Source organism: Adiantum capillus-veneris, chromosome 22 (assembly GCF_014529385.1).
Source record: "Adiantum capillus-veneris isolate H3 chromosome 22, ASM1452938v2, whole genome shotgun sequence".
NCBI lineage: Eukaryota > Viridiplantae > Streptophyta > Polypodiopsida > Polypodiales > Pteridaceae > Adiantum > Adiantum capillus-veneris.
In genome coordinates this window covers 18,802,359-18,815,919 of record NC_140952.1, presented here as the reverse complement: position 1 = coordinate 18,815,919, position 13,561 = coordinate 18,802,359, and the positions used below count along the sequence as shown (strand labels likewise).

At 45.7% G+C, this 13,561-nt stretch overlaps 1 protein-coding gene across 2 annotated transcripts in view; it reads left to right on the top strand.

Moving 5' to 3' along the window:
• Positions 1-13,561, top strand: part of LOC147428991 (2-dehydro-3-deoxyphosphooctonate aldolase 1-like) — a 173,157-nt gene that overhangs the window by 61,258 nt on the left and 98,338 nt on the right. For both annotated transcript variants that reach the window (XM_086495373.1, XM_086495374.1), the window contains exon 4: positions 95-160. In XM_086495373.1, coding sequence (XP_086351499.1) covers positions 95-160 — 66 coding nt within the window. The remainder of the gene's footprint in view (positions 1-94; positions 161-13,561) is intronic.

The following is a 13,561-nucleotide window of genomic DNA, read 5'->3' as shown; positions in this document are numbered from 1 at the left end:
TCCTTAGTGTGTGCATGCATTGGCCTTGATCGCTATTTTTGGAGAAGTGTACCTGTTGCATTGATACAAAACACATTGTCTGTATCATGTTCAGATCTTGGAGAAAGTGAAGACTACATTTGATTTGCCCATTGTTACAGATGTACATGAGCCTTATCAGGTTAGCTGTCTCCTTCATTAGTATTTATTGCCGGGATGGTTCCAACTGTTTGATTAAACTGAAGTGCAATATGAAAGTCTGTGTTTAGGGCATTGGTACATTACCCTTACTTTAGTGTCATCGCAACTCATGAGCCAAGTTATAAATAAGAGCTTTTTCTGAATTGTTTTTTTTAATGCATTGAGTTTGTGATATTGTCCTATTCTCCCATTTGTGCAACTAGGGTGGTTGTCCAAGTATTTTAAATTCGCAATAAAAGTGGGGCTTTTGACCTTTTGCATTACATAAAATCAACCATAGGTCAGAGATATGGGAAAACCCTTGAAAGATATGCAATGAAATCATTGGGAAAAATCCCAAAACAAATCACAAGATACATCAAGGGATAAAGATACTCTAATCAGTAAGTAAAAATGAAGCTATTTCTCTGTGATAAGACTACACAAATCTGCCCTATAGTCCTGTCTACTTCGGGCGATGTAGAGAAAACCACAATGTCAAGTCCTAAGTATCTGATTATATAAAGTATCTACTGTCAACCCTCCCGTAGTAGCTCACAAAGCCAAGGGATTGTAAAACCCTTGGGCTGTGCCGCCAAAATCATCTGTATCCACTCTAATATTTCTTGATGATGTACCCCAAAAAAGGATGCAATCTATGGCATAGCCATATTGTAAGAGAGAGAGGACCCACTCATCGTCTATCACAAGAGCCAAGGGACGGTACCATGATAAAGATCTCTTTGACCAAACCAACTTCCCCAAGGCCTCACTAAACTGACTCTCAAACTACTTTGCAAACTGTCTGATATAAACTCTCTACGTGGCTATCTCTGTCTTTGTCTCTATGTCTGGTCCACACTGTGTTGCTACTAAGCACGCTGTTGCTATTGACTTTGATCCCTCTGATCTCTATCATGTTGTCGCACAAAGTCCTACTACTGTTTTTTTTCGCCAAGAAAAGATCCTTCCCAAAGGGCTACAATCTGCCCCTATCTACATCAGCATGTGGGGAGACTCTCCCAATGATAAAACAATGAGAGTTTAACCGGGAGATGGGGGGAGGAAACAACTACATTGGTGGCCGGTACTGCCATCTAGGCGTGCCATGAACCATAGTGATGAAGGGCCCTAGGCGCCAAAGTCGCAAGAAGGCCATAGCAATGCTTTCCCATGGCTTATCCGGAATCGGCAGTGGTTGTAACAACCCTAGTGCCTTTTGCCTGTCAAACTTGACCTTTTGGCAAACTATGCTCACACAAAGGCATTGTCACGTGACACATCCAACCCTATGTGTCCGTGGACAAGCTACAACACGACAAGGGTTCAATCAGTCCAGTTAGTCTAGATTAGAAGTGATCTGGCACTTTTGTGAGTCTATTCGTAGACCGTGCATGCCCAATCACTTAGTGTAGATGCATATCCTTTGGTTGCACACAGCATGATCATAAGCATTCCCATCAGAATCCTTCATGGAAATGTTCCAGTGCATTTAGCCTATTTTACCTATTTTTGACATTTTTAACTTAATATTTTTAAGTGACTTTTGTTGGAAAGTAGGTAGGGCAAATTGAGTAAGTTTGTATATAAGCAAACCTAGACTAGCACTAATTGGCAGAAGAGGCAGCAAGAGCTCCACCGCTCAACAGGCAACTTCTCAAGCAAGAATCCCTTGGGGGTGTTTTCCCTCAAGCAGACTCCCTAGCGTTTTTCATCAAGCACCCTCGCACGGCAAACTCAACCCTAGCGTTTCGCCTCCTAGCATCATTGCCATACAGTCCTAGCCTCTGGCACTTTTCCTCCCAAAGAAAGCTCTGCAACCTGGCGTTTTTCCCAAGCCTAGTGTTTCCAGATTTGCAGCATTTAGCCATGGCGATTTTCAGCAAATGAAGACCTGCAGTTTCGGCCCTAAAAGACCGTCAGTTTCAGCCCTAAAAGACCATCAGTTTCAGCCCTAAAGAACATCAGTTTTCAGCCCCAAGGACCCGCAGACTTTCAGCCATAAAGAGTAGCAAAGGCAGCGTTTTCTCTTGCGTTTTCAGCCGCAGCAGATTTCAGCCCCTTAGCGTTTTTGGACAGCAGATAAAGAGTAGCAGATTTCAGCCCTTAGATCGGTCTCGCCATCTCGTCGTTGTCATCGACCTAGCCTAGACTTGCATCAGTCACATGCATTCAGTTTGTACTAGTTTGTGCAATCAATAGTAGACCACTCTCCCTGACGAGAGTGGGGCCTTCGGAGGAGGGTTTTACAACGTCTCTGGTGTTGTATTTCTTCTCTCTCTATCTCTCAGTCTCATACACTTGCATGCACAGTGCCCATTCACTTTGTTGTGATCATAGCACTCTCTCATTAAGAACGGAAGGCTCTCCCTTCCATAAGAACAAAAAGGAACCTTGAGCACATTATGGAGCACTCATCTTGAGCAAAGTTCAAACATTCATTCCACTGCACCTAACAGGCATCCACATCTCTCCTCAAGGTAGGCCAATAGAAGAATGTCTCTACCGCTTTAACTGTCACATCAATGCCACGATGCCCTGCATACGGTGGGACATGACTCTCTTCCATGACCTTATGTCGCAGTGGCCTAGTGACACAAAGTCTGCCATGCATCATCATAAAACCAAGTCCGAGGAGGTAGTGCTAGTGATGTTGCCCCTCTTGTAACTGTTCAAAGATGCTTGCAAAATCTTCATCAGCAGTATACTGTTCCTTCATGTCATCTAGCTCATGATGATAAGGAATTGACACAGCTGAAGTAGCAAGTGTAATGCATCCCACCCATCTCCCAAACCCCTTCTTTATTTCTTGCATCCATCCCGTGCTCAAGAGCTTACTTTTATGTGTCTTTTGAACATTTTTGCTTGCTTCCCATGCAATTATAGGAAGTTCATGTGAGGGGGTTTAATGCATCTTTATCATGTACTCTAGAACCCTTTACACACCCATGACCTCAAATGGAAGAGAACCCAACTCAAGAAGTAGGAGCATATATGGTGTTTGTGTCTTAACTTGGAGAAAGTTTGTAAGAAAACACTTTTTAACATTCTCAAACTCTTTCCAAGTAGACTTTGAGATGCTACCACCCCACACTTCAACTCCATAAAGAAGAACTGGTGTAAGCAACGCTTGATGTTTCTTGCATTACACATGTTCTCAAATGCATATTAGGATCTCTTTCTTGCCCTTCCAAACAACACATAGCACATCCATGCCACTTGTGATTGGCAACGCATCAGCCACAACATTCTTCTTGCCCTCCACATGCATAATCTGGAAGGGGAAGATGGAAAGAATGTTTGCCCATCGCATATGCTTTTCGGATAACTTTGACTGTGTCAAGAAGTATCGCAAGGTCTGATGATCTGTTTGGACAACAAAATCAGCACCTAAGAGGTAGTGCTTCCAGCTAGAAAGCGCATGAATCATGGCCAAGAGCTCTTTCTCATAGACTTGCATAGTCCTCTCTGGCCCTTGCAAAATTCGGCTTTCATAAGCTACTACTCGTCCATCTTGCATTAGCACTGCTTCGATGCTACTGCCACACGCGTCACACTGGACCAAAAATGACTTCCTGAGATCTGGCAAAACAATGACCGGATCTGAAGTCAACTTTTCCTTGAAGAGACTAAAAACTGAAATCTCTTTTTGGGTCCATCTGAAAGTGACCTCTTTCTTTTGCAAAGCGTGAAGAGGCGATGCTATCTCTGCAAAATTCCTGATAAACCTTCTATAGTAGGAACACAATCCCAAGAAGCTTCTGACATCGTGCACAGTCTTCAAGTCTGGCCATGTCTGAAGAGCTTCGACCTTTGCGGGATCCATTCTGACACAATCCTTTGAGATTATGTGGCCAAGAAAGTGGATCTCTTCCAAGAAGAATTCACTTTTCTTAAGATTGACAAGTAGCCTGTGATTGCGCAACTCTTCGAACACAATGGTCAAGTGACGCCTATGCTCCTCTTCATTCTTCGAATACACTATCATGTCATTGAAGAAGGTCTCAACAAACTTTTGATGCGAGCGAAAAATCCGGTCCATCATTCTGTTGAACGTGGCAGGAGCATTTGTTAGACCAAACGGCATCACTAGAAACTCATAAAGACCAAATGTCGTTCTAAACGCAGTCTTGTGCACATCCTCTGGCCTTATACGAATTTGATGGTACCCACTCTTAAGGTCTATCCTGCTGAAAATTTCAGGACACTCTAAACAATCGAGAATATCATCAATTCAAGGAACAGGAAACCTATTCTTGATGGTATTCTTATTCAACGCACCGTAATCAATACACATGCACCATGAGCCATCCTTCTTCTGCACTAGGAGCACTGGGGAGCAAAAGGGTGAAGAACTAGGCTGAATCAGCCCCTTCTCTAATAACTCCTCAACCTGGCCCATAATCTCTTTCTGCTGCGCCGGGCTAACCCTGTAGGGAGGTCTATTTGGTGGGCTACACCCTGGCACCAAATCTATCCGATGGTCCTCAGGTCTCTCTGGCGGCAATTGCGACGGTAACGAATAAAAAAAATAGTCACTTAACTTTTGCAAAAATGCTGACCTTTCTTCATCTAACACATATAAATTTGACTGATCACTATCTGAGACATCACGTGCAAAAATCAAGTACACAGAAAGATGATTCTTTATTACAGACGTGATAGCAGAAGCAGATACAATAGGGACTGACTCTCCTTTAAGCTTTACATCCAAGATGTGAGTTTTGCCCCTATGCTGTACAGTGATCTTTTTGTTGTAGGCATCCAAGACTCCATGCACTCGGAACATCCACGGGATCCCCAACAAGGCGTCACATCCTTCCAGCGGCATGATGTAGAACTTTTCTGTGTCCACATATGACTGGATATGTAGACGCAATTTTCCAATAATGGGAGTAACACACTCTGAGTGGCCAAGACATGCCAACCCTGCCTGTGTTGTGTACCCCATCTCTTCAGCTCTGATGCCCAGCTTCATAGCTAACTTTGGTGAGATAAAGTAGGCTTTGGCACTTGGATCAAAGTAGATGAGTGCCGTCTGATCCCTAACTTTACCCCATGTCCTGCATAACTCACCGGCATCTGTATTGGACCTGTCACCTACCATGTTTGGCACTAAACCTGCCGTGGGTTTAGTCTTCTTGCCTTTCTGGTCTTCTTTATCATCAGAGGCAGCTGGTCTTTTCCTTTGTGGACAATTGGTAGCAAAGTGACCAGGCTGCTCGCATATAAAGCATTTGTTTTCAGCCATTAGGACTTTCTTTTCCTCGAGCGACTTGCGCACGGAAGGCTTCCTTTTCTGTTTCTTTGTCTGCGCTCCAGAAGTCCCGGCTGAATGCTTGTCTTTGGTGGTCTTTTCCGACCCCTGTGACGCATCAGGAGCCGTTTTGACAAAGGGCTTCTTCGCTGAATTTTTCTTTTGCTGCCCTTCTTTCTCATTGCAGTGGTAAATCCACTGTCCTCTCCTTTCAACAAGGCAAGACTAGTGTTCGCAACTTCCATAAGCTGAGTGAGGGTAGCCACTCTGTTCTTGGTACAGTAATCACGAAGCCCTTTAGGCAGCCTACAACAATACTTCTCTATCTGCTCTGTCAATGGCACAAATCTGTAGGAGGTCACTGAGAGTAACGCCTAACAAAACCTCCTATTGTACTCCAGCAAGCTATTGCATGAAGCTGAAGTAAGCTGGTGCCAATCTGTCATCACGTTGGCTTCAAATTCATTTGAGAGCCAAGCAGATGCAAATATTTTCTTGAAGTAAACCCAAGTGGCAGTTGCCTGTCCTTGCATTAACAATGTCGTCCACCATGTGAGCGCATTGTCCTTTAAGAAAATGGCAACTTTCCTGACTTTCGAGGCCTCTGTAAAATTCCCTCCTGCATAAGCTGTATCAAACTGCTGGAGGAAAGTGAGAGCCTTTGTCTTATCCTCGAAACCACTGAAGGTACTGAACTTTACAGTTGCACCACCTTCTTTGTAAGCTTTTGGTTTCTCCAGTGCCCCCAAGTTGTCATAAGGAATGGTCTGCAACATGGGCACTGTAGTAGGCATGATCGACACATCTTGGCCATTCACATTTTGCGTCAGACGTGCGATATCTGGCTGCTGTCCAAAAAAACCAGCCATGCCAAAATGACTCTGTGGCACCCCAAACTGGCTGTGGTTGCTCTAAAAACCTTGTTGCATGCCGATACTTCCATACATGGGGTTTGGCATGATGCCTTGCATACCCCCAAACACTGTTCCTAGCATGTACGGCTGACTTCCAGGCGCATAACCAGCCATACTTTGGAACATTGATCCACCCCCGAAATACCCAGGATGTACCGTGGGTGGTGGAAAAACTGGGTGCATAGCCTAGTATCCAGTTCCCTGTCCATTCAAGACAGTATGCTTGCTCTGAAAGGTGGCAGGTTGAACTGGCATAACCTGTGGAATAGGCGTTCTAGCCACCTGTTTAGGCACGGGAGGAACCTGTTTTGGAGCCCCAGACTCCGCAACATGCGAGTGTTTCCTATCCTCCTGAGCTGCATGAAGTACCTGGGCTTGAGCCTCAACAAGCTCCGTACGCGGTGTAGGTTGCCTATTTTGCTGTTGCAGTGGTTGCGCTTGCAAGAACTCCATAAACCTTGGGTTCTGCACCGGCTGCGAAAAGACATTCACCGCGGCAACTAACTGAGTCCTGAACGCATCATCCTCAAGTTGCCCAGTCATAAAGCCCTGTACGGGAGATTCACATTGACTGGAGGTACACACTGACGTGGCCGTGAGCTCTCGCCAATCTCAAAGACCATAGGAATCTCCTGCTTGTCCTTTGAAGAGGAACCCTCTTCCATAATGCCCTTCCCTTTGTCGGCCATAGTGTAATCCCGCGTTCTTGCACTCTGTGCCTTCACCCAAAACAACCGAGGCTCACTCTTTGAGGAAAAAGTGATTGATGTCCCGGCAACGGAACCTTGAAACCGGCCCATAGGGCGGTAGGCTTTGGCTTTCACCCGAAATTCTTTACTTTAGACACACACACAGAGCACTTTGCAAAGGGAATCTGCGACTGGAATTAACACTTGAATATACACACGGCTCGGAAGCTAGAATGCCCCGAGCAGAGGCCGACAACCTGTAGGCCCCAAAATTGGCGCCCCTTTCGGTATTTCTTTATACTTTGAGAGGGTAAGTTACAAAGTAGAATCCTGGGAATCCTTTACCTGTATCCCGCTAAATACTACCTGATTTGGCCAAATTTCGGCAGCATAACAGCTCCAAAACTTGCGCGAAATGAATTCCCCTGCTGGATCTCACTTGCACTGGCGTAAACCCTCTGTTCCTGCCCAAAAACAGTAAATTAGGTCGCTGTATTTACTGGTTTTTTCCCTGTTTCCAGCCCTAAACAGTCCCCGAACTGTTCTCTGCTAGTGGGACACGATTCCCAAAGGTTCTGGGGTCCGTACGGCTGAAAAACAGTCAATTTTCTGTGCATACACAGCGCTGAATCTGCACATGTACGGTGAGGTTATGACCCTCAGCGGTGCTTGCTTTGGAGTAGCAGCTAGCTACCCCTGTTCCTGCTCAAGGAGGCTCTTGCCTCAGCACAAAAGCATGAACCCACACAACTGTACATCAGTCAAATGAAGAGCCCTCTTGTGGGGCATCACATAACTGCACGTAGGGGAGAGAGAGCAGTGTGTAGCGTGCAGGGCATCACTCCTAGCACCACACTGTACATGGGAGGGAAAGAAAGCACTCCATAGCTCTTAACCTGTGACCAAAAACCCAAATGAAGCCTCTTCTAGCTTAAAAATCAAGGCCCTTTTTTTTGCAGGAGGCAAGTTCATGAAAAAGTGACACTTGGCGCATTTACAAGATTTTGCCCGTTTCGGGGTTGTCGCCTAAAAATCTCCCAACTGGTAGCCCAGTTGACTTCGCGGCAGAGTTGTAAAGTGTTCCCCTAGTCATACCAGAGGTAATGACGCGAACACATTTCGCGGCCCAAAATAGCAGTTCCCTAAATTTTATGAAATGATTCCGTTGGGCTCCCTGTGGTCATCTGACCATCTATCCTCATTGGGACCGCATCCAAAAATGCAATGTGGCCCAACTGTCGGATATTTTCTGCTGGTAGTCCCACCTTGACTTTATGCCTTTATTGAGTTCACTTCCTAGTATCCACCAACTTGCTAAGTGCGACGGGGGGACCTATATGATCTTGCTCTGAGCCTAGACATCCTCTTACTATACGAATTCCAGTGCCGACCACTTCCCGTCTGCAAGTGAAGCTACCGTTCACATTGGCCATACAATGTCCGACCGTTTGCTACTTTAAAAAGAGGGTCTCAAAAATAAAATAAAACCCATTGGAAAGAAACCAACAACTAAAGTTAGCAATTGCCACGTCCTCGTGACATCCAAACTCTCTGTCCAAAGTGCCATAATCTGCTCTCTGAGATTTGTATCCGATAGAATCCTCTCTGGGATAGAGGCTATCTGAGGGGCGTATAAAACGTGCATGCTGCCATAAATCTGAAATCCTCAAGGTCATACATAGACGTTCTGTAGCATGGCTACCTCCAATCTTGTGTGAGGGGCCCTCCAGCATGTTGAAGTCCCCCCCAAGAGACCATTTCTTTGCATGAGGCAAGGACTCCACAAATATGTGCCCTTGCCCAAAACTCAGCTCGTGCACTCGCATGGCTGGGCGCATGGATGTTCAAGAAGCCCATAAGGCTGCCTTGAACGTGCATAGTGATCCATTAGGCCCTGCCTGGCACAATAATACCTCTGCCCACAATGGCTGGTTGCCATGAGTCCGCAATAATCATACATACACCTCCCTAAATGCCTCTAGGCCCGAAAGCAGCTAACCAAAAAGTCTCATAGCGACCATGCAAGATTTGACCACAACGCTGAATACGGCTCTCACAAAGGTGATGTTCCTGTAGCATAAGTATGTCAATCATGCCACGCACAAGACATCTCTGAAGCTCTTGACACAAACGACGTCTTTGATGCAAAAACCAGGGTCGGCCCTGACCCCGCACATTCCATGAGACAATCCTCATGGGATCAATGTGAGAAGACCGATGCTGGTACAACAGCGAACCTCACAATCTTTGAGGCTGGTTTGGATGGGGAGCAATCCACATCCGAGGGACCCGGAGATAGGCGTGTTTGTAGTGACTGTCCCCAACCTAGGCCCAAGCAGAGCGTGCAATCCATAGGGCTACATCCTCTCTCCAAGAATCCTCATGTACAAATACATAGCAAGGAGTACTCTGAGTGTCTGCAAAGGATTACTACACCATAGTGTGTCTACATCCAGCTGCATCAGGTGGCATCACACTGAACTTGGCTAGCGGCCAAAATGTTTGAATCAAGTAAGGCTTAGTGGGGAAAATGTTGGTGGGGGTGGAAGGGGGAGGTGGAGGCGGGTAAGAAAAGACGGAAGGCTAGGGCGGGTGGGCGCGGCGGTGGTGAAGCTGATGTGGAAGGAGGCTCCTCAGGGGAATTATGTTGTAGAGGGTTGAAACGGTTTCCTGTAGGAACCCAGTGCTGCTGGACTACCGGAGGTCGGCGGGGAGCGGTGTGACGAGCCTGTCCCTGTCGACAACGGCTGTACACCTGCTGCTAGCCATTAGTTGTCTGGTCACTGGGCTCTGAAGAGGTACCAACCATGCATACCTGTTTGCTTTGCTTGCTTAGACTTGGGAGGCTAAGCATGCTACGTGGGTCGAGATCTCTTGCGAAAACATACCCTTGCTAGATGGCCCATGTCACGGAGATGGGCGCCATGCGGCAATGGAAAAGAACAAACTGAACAACTTTAAGCACTTCAAATAACAACTGAACTGAAAGAGATGCACGACACGAGATGCACGACACGAGACGGGGAGTGGCGGTATTCCATCCCCAGCGAGCAGTGGCCCCAAACCTTGGCGCCCCTTTTGGTATTTCTTTATATTGTTTGAACTTAGTACAATGCAGGTACTCGCGCTCTGCACCTTTACCCTCAAGCGTGCCAGAGATTGAGCGCTTTGCACATATATAAAGGCCCTTGGCCTATGAAAAGCAGTTTACATGAAAAGATTCAAACTCAAAAGCACTTCGCCTCCAAAAAGCAGTTAGCGTCGGGCATGGAAATCCGTACAACTGCCACATCAACATGCACTAGCGTAAAATGTGGAAGTCCGTACAGGCTGCCCGGTCATCAGCTTTTGCGCAAGAGATTGAGTGTGTGAGCTTGTGGTCCTGCTTTATTTTAATGCCTTTAGGTCCCTTGGGCCCCATCGGACGAGGTCCCATAAGTTGGTGGGAACTCCTCTTTTAAAAGTAGGCCACTCGGAAAGACTTTGCAAGTTCGGTAAAACTTTTTCTGCTAATTCTACTACTTCTCTTATCCAATAAGGAGTTTTCAGTGGTTGGCACATCACAATGCAACACAAATGCTCACATATGCATGTTACAAGACATAGAAACATAAAGTCGCCGATGATAACTCCCCCCGCAAATAACCGTCCAGGTTCGGGTCATGAAGTGTTCAATGACTCCCTCATGACTCTGCTCGCATAACCTAAAAAGGTCCGGGCCGGGAGATATAGAGGCCTTTTACAACCAAACGCCCCCCCGAGACCGCATCCTACATCGTTTGGAGGTTCAAGCATACAACCAAATGCTCCTAGACATCCCGTCTGCGTCGTATGAGTGTGGAGGATATCAATCAAGGAATGGAGATTTATGTACAATATGGAGCAGATGAATTAAAAAATAGGGTTTGCCTAACTCATACAAATATATTTGATCGAGAGCCTTAATGTATTGGAGTTCAATTTGCAACATCCTGTTGGTAATGATTTTTTTCCACCCTTTATAAAATAACAAAGAGTGGTAAGTATTATCCATCTTCATCATTGATAACACCATTTCAAGGACGAGGGATGCCAACCCATAAAATCAAGGCATTATGGAGATGCATGGTTTTTCCTATGGATGCCACCTTGAAAGATATCATGGATATTTTTTTTATGGACGAACAATTTGTAAATGTTGAACCTCCCAATGATTGGTTTAGAAGGAGATGGCAAGAATCACAATTGATAAAGTGAGTTAATGTATTTTATTTATTGTTTTAATTGTATACATATAATGGGGTGTAAGTTTACTTTTTTTTTTCTAAATATAGTGAGCCAGTTATAGAGGCAAAGAGAAAACAAGTTGACTTTCACGAGACTCTCGAGAATTTGTTTGTTGTTGCAGAGAATTCTGGTTAGTGGCCGGAGGTTCTTTTGTGGTAAACTCCAGCTTTCCCTTCATCAATTTGTAGCTGATTGCGGCATGGTCCATAAGCTCTTGCATGGTTGAGACTTGCTTGGATAGACAGTATTTCTGCAATGGTGATGGTAGTCCAATGGTGTATCGCTCGCATTAGTCTTCCAAGGGAATGAACTTAAAGGACACCGGGAGATAGACGTCAAGAAACCTTTGGTTATAGTCGTCCATGGTCTCATTTTCAAGTTGCCCCATTCTGCCAAGATCCGAACTTCAAACAGAGAAGTCATATAACTGTGTGCAAATATTGTTCTGAAAGCTTGCCAGGTCCTTGGAGCATGCGATTGCGTCGCGACTGAACTCCACCACTGCATAGCATTATCTTTAAGAAATCCCACTGCTCTTGGATTCTTCTGTATAGCTCCCCAAAGCATAGATGTTGTCGAATTGCTGTAGGAACTACAATGCTTTCTTTCGATCTTTCACTCTAGAAAAGGTGAAAAATTTGATTGTCGTGCCGCCATCTTTGAAATCTTTCGGTTGGTTAGATGCGTATCTCGGGTACGGATAATAAGGGTATCCATATGGGTTCCAACCATTGTAGCCTGGTGGTGGTGGTGGTGGGGGCAAAGGTGGTGACAAAGGCGGTTGCATTGGATCATGGTCAGATGGCTGCACCATATTTGTGAAGACTCCCCCAATTGGAATAGACGGTTGGGAAGGTTTCCGGTTGGAAGCTCTTGTACTTTCTGGTGCGGGAGGAGGAGGTACCACCAGGGCATCAGAGGGGGTAACATGTAATTTAGAAACTCTTGGAAACTTTGTAACATCGAGAAATTTTGCCTGAGGATGCCGCGAAAGAATGTCGCGAAGCTCGTCGAGGAGAAAATGCAAGTATTTTGCCGAATCCAAAACGCCATGTCTTGGGTTCCTTATGGCTTATGTTGTGTAAGACGGAGCGATGAAGACGGGAGCGCGCCCGTTGCACAATGAAGTAAGAGTGGCTTCTAAGTCCCGACGTACTGTGGGTATACTGCACAAACCGATGACGTGGCAGCCCTATAAAGTCGTCCCAATTTATGGCCAAGTGACGAGGGGGCCTGGGGACACATAGCAAATAAACATATCACGCTGCCCAGCTGTACGGACACCAAAATCACGCTGACTTGCTGATGTGGCAGGACGTACGGACTTCCACGAATTACGTTGATTGTACGGACCTGCGCGTTGTATGCCGACTGTACGAAAATTACGGATTTTCTGCAAAACGCGCTGACAGCTTTTGGTTTGCAGCTTTTGGGAACTCTTGCTTTTAACTTTAGAAGCTTTTGGGGGCTCTGCTTTTAGCAACCCTATGTAATCTTTATAAGTGGCCTTAGGGGCTCACTTCTCAGGGCATCTGGACGCAAAGACTGAGAGTGAGCACCCATGGGCTCAAATGTACTTTGCACACAGATTAATATAAAAATAAAAATACCGAAAGGGGCGCCAGTCTTTGGGGCCGATATCTCTTGGCATGGAACTACTCCGGGCCGTGTCGTCTCTCTTTTGTTCTGTTAGTTAATTTGAAGTGAATCTTTGCTGTGTTGTGGCGGAATCTTGACTTGGGGTGTCCAAGTTTGTAACAGTGGTATCAGAGCACGGCCGATTTCTCTTCTACCGGGAAATCCAATCCCTTACTTCGCGACACTTATGGATTCCGAAAAGAATCAGTCGACTTCTTCTGCATCTGCTGATGCGAGAGGAGATCACGCAGAAGATTTAAACGACTTAACAAAGGAAGAGTACGAGCTACCTCGGCCTACTCTATAGGAACTTCAAGAGATGGAACGTCGACGCAGGTTGATGAGTGCACAATGCAGATGATTAAATTTGCGAAAGACCCTCAGTTTGCAAAATTTTTGTCTCAGCAATCCATCGTTGAAGTGCACACTCAGTGGCAGAAAGCCATCGAACCACCAATCAAACCGGCACGGAAGAAACCTCCTTCTCCGAGAATGTCTACAAAACAAGAACTTCAAGAGGTGGTTCAAACTCAGATCAGTCAGCTTTTGGACACGCAAAATCAATTCAAAAAGCAAGTGAAAAAGTGCAAGAAGGGGACTGACTACCCTGGTTATTTGGGTCGTCAATCTTCTTTTGC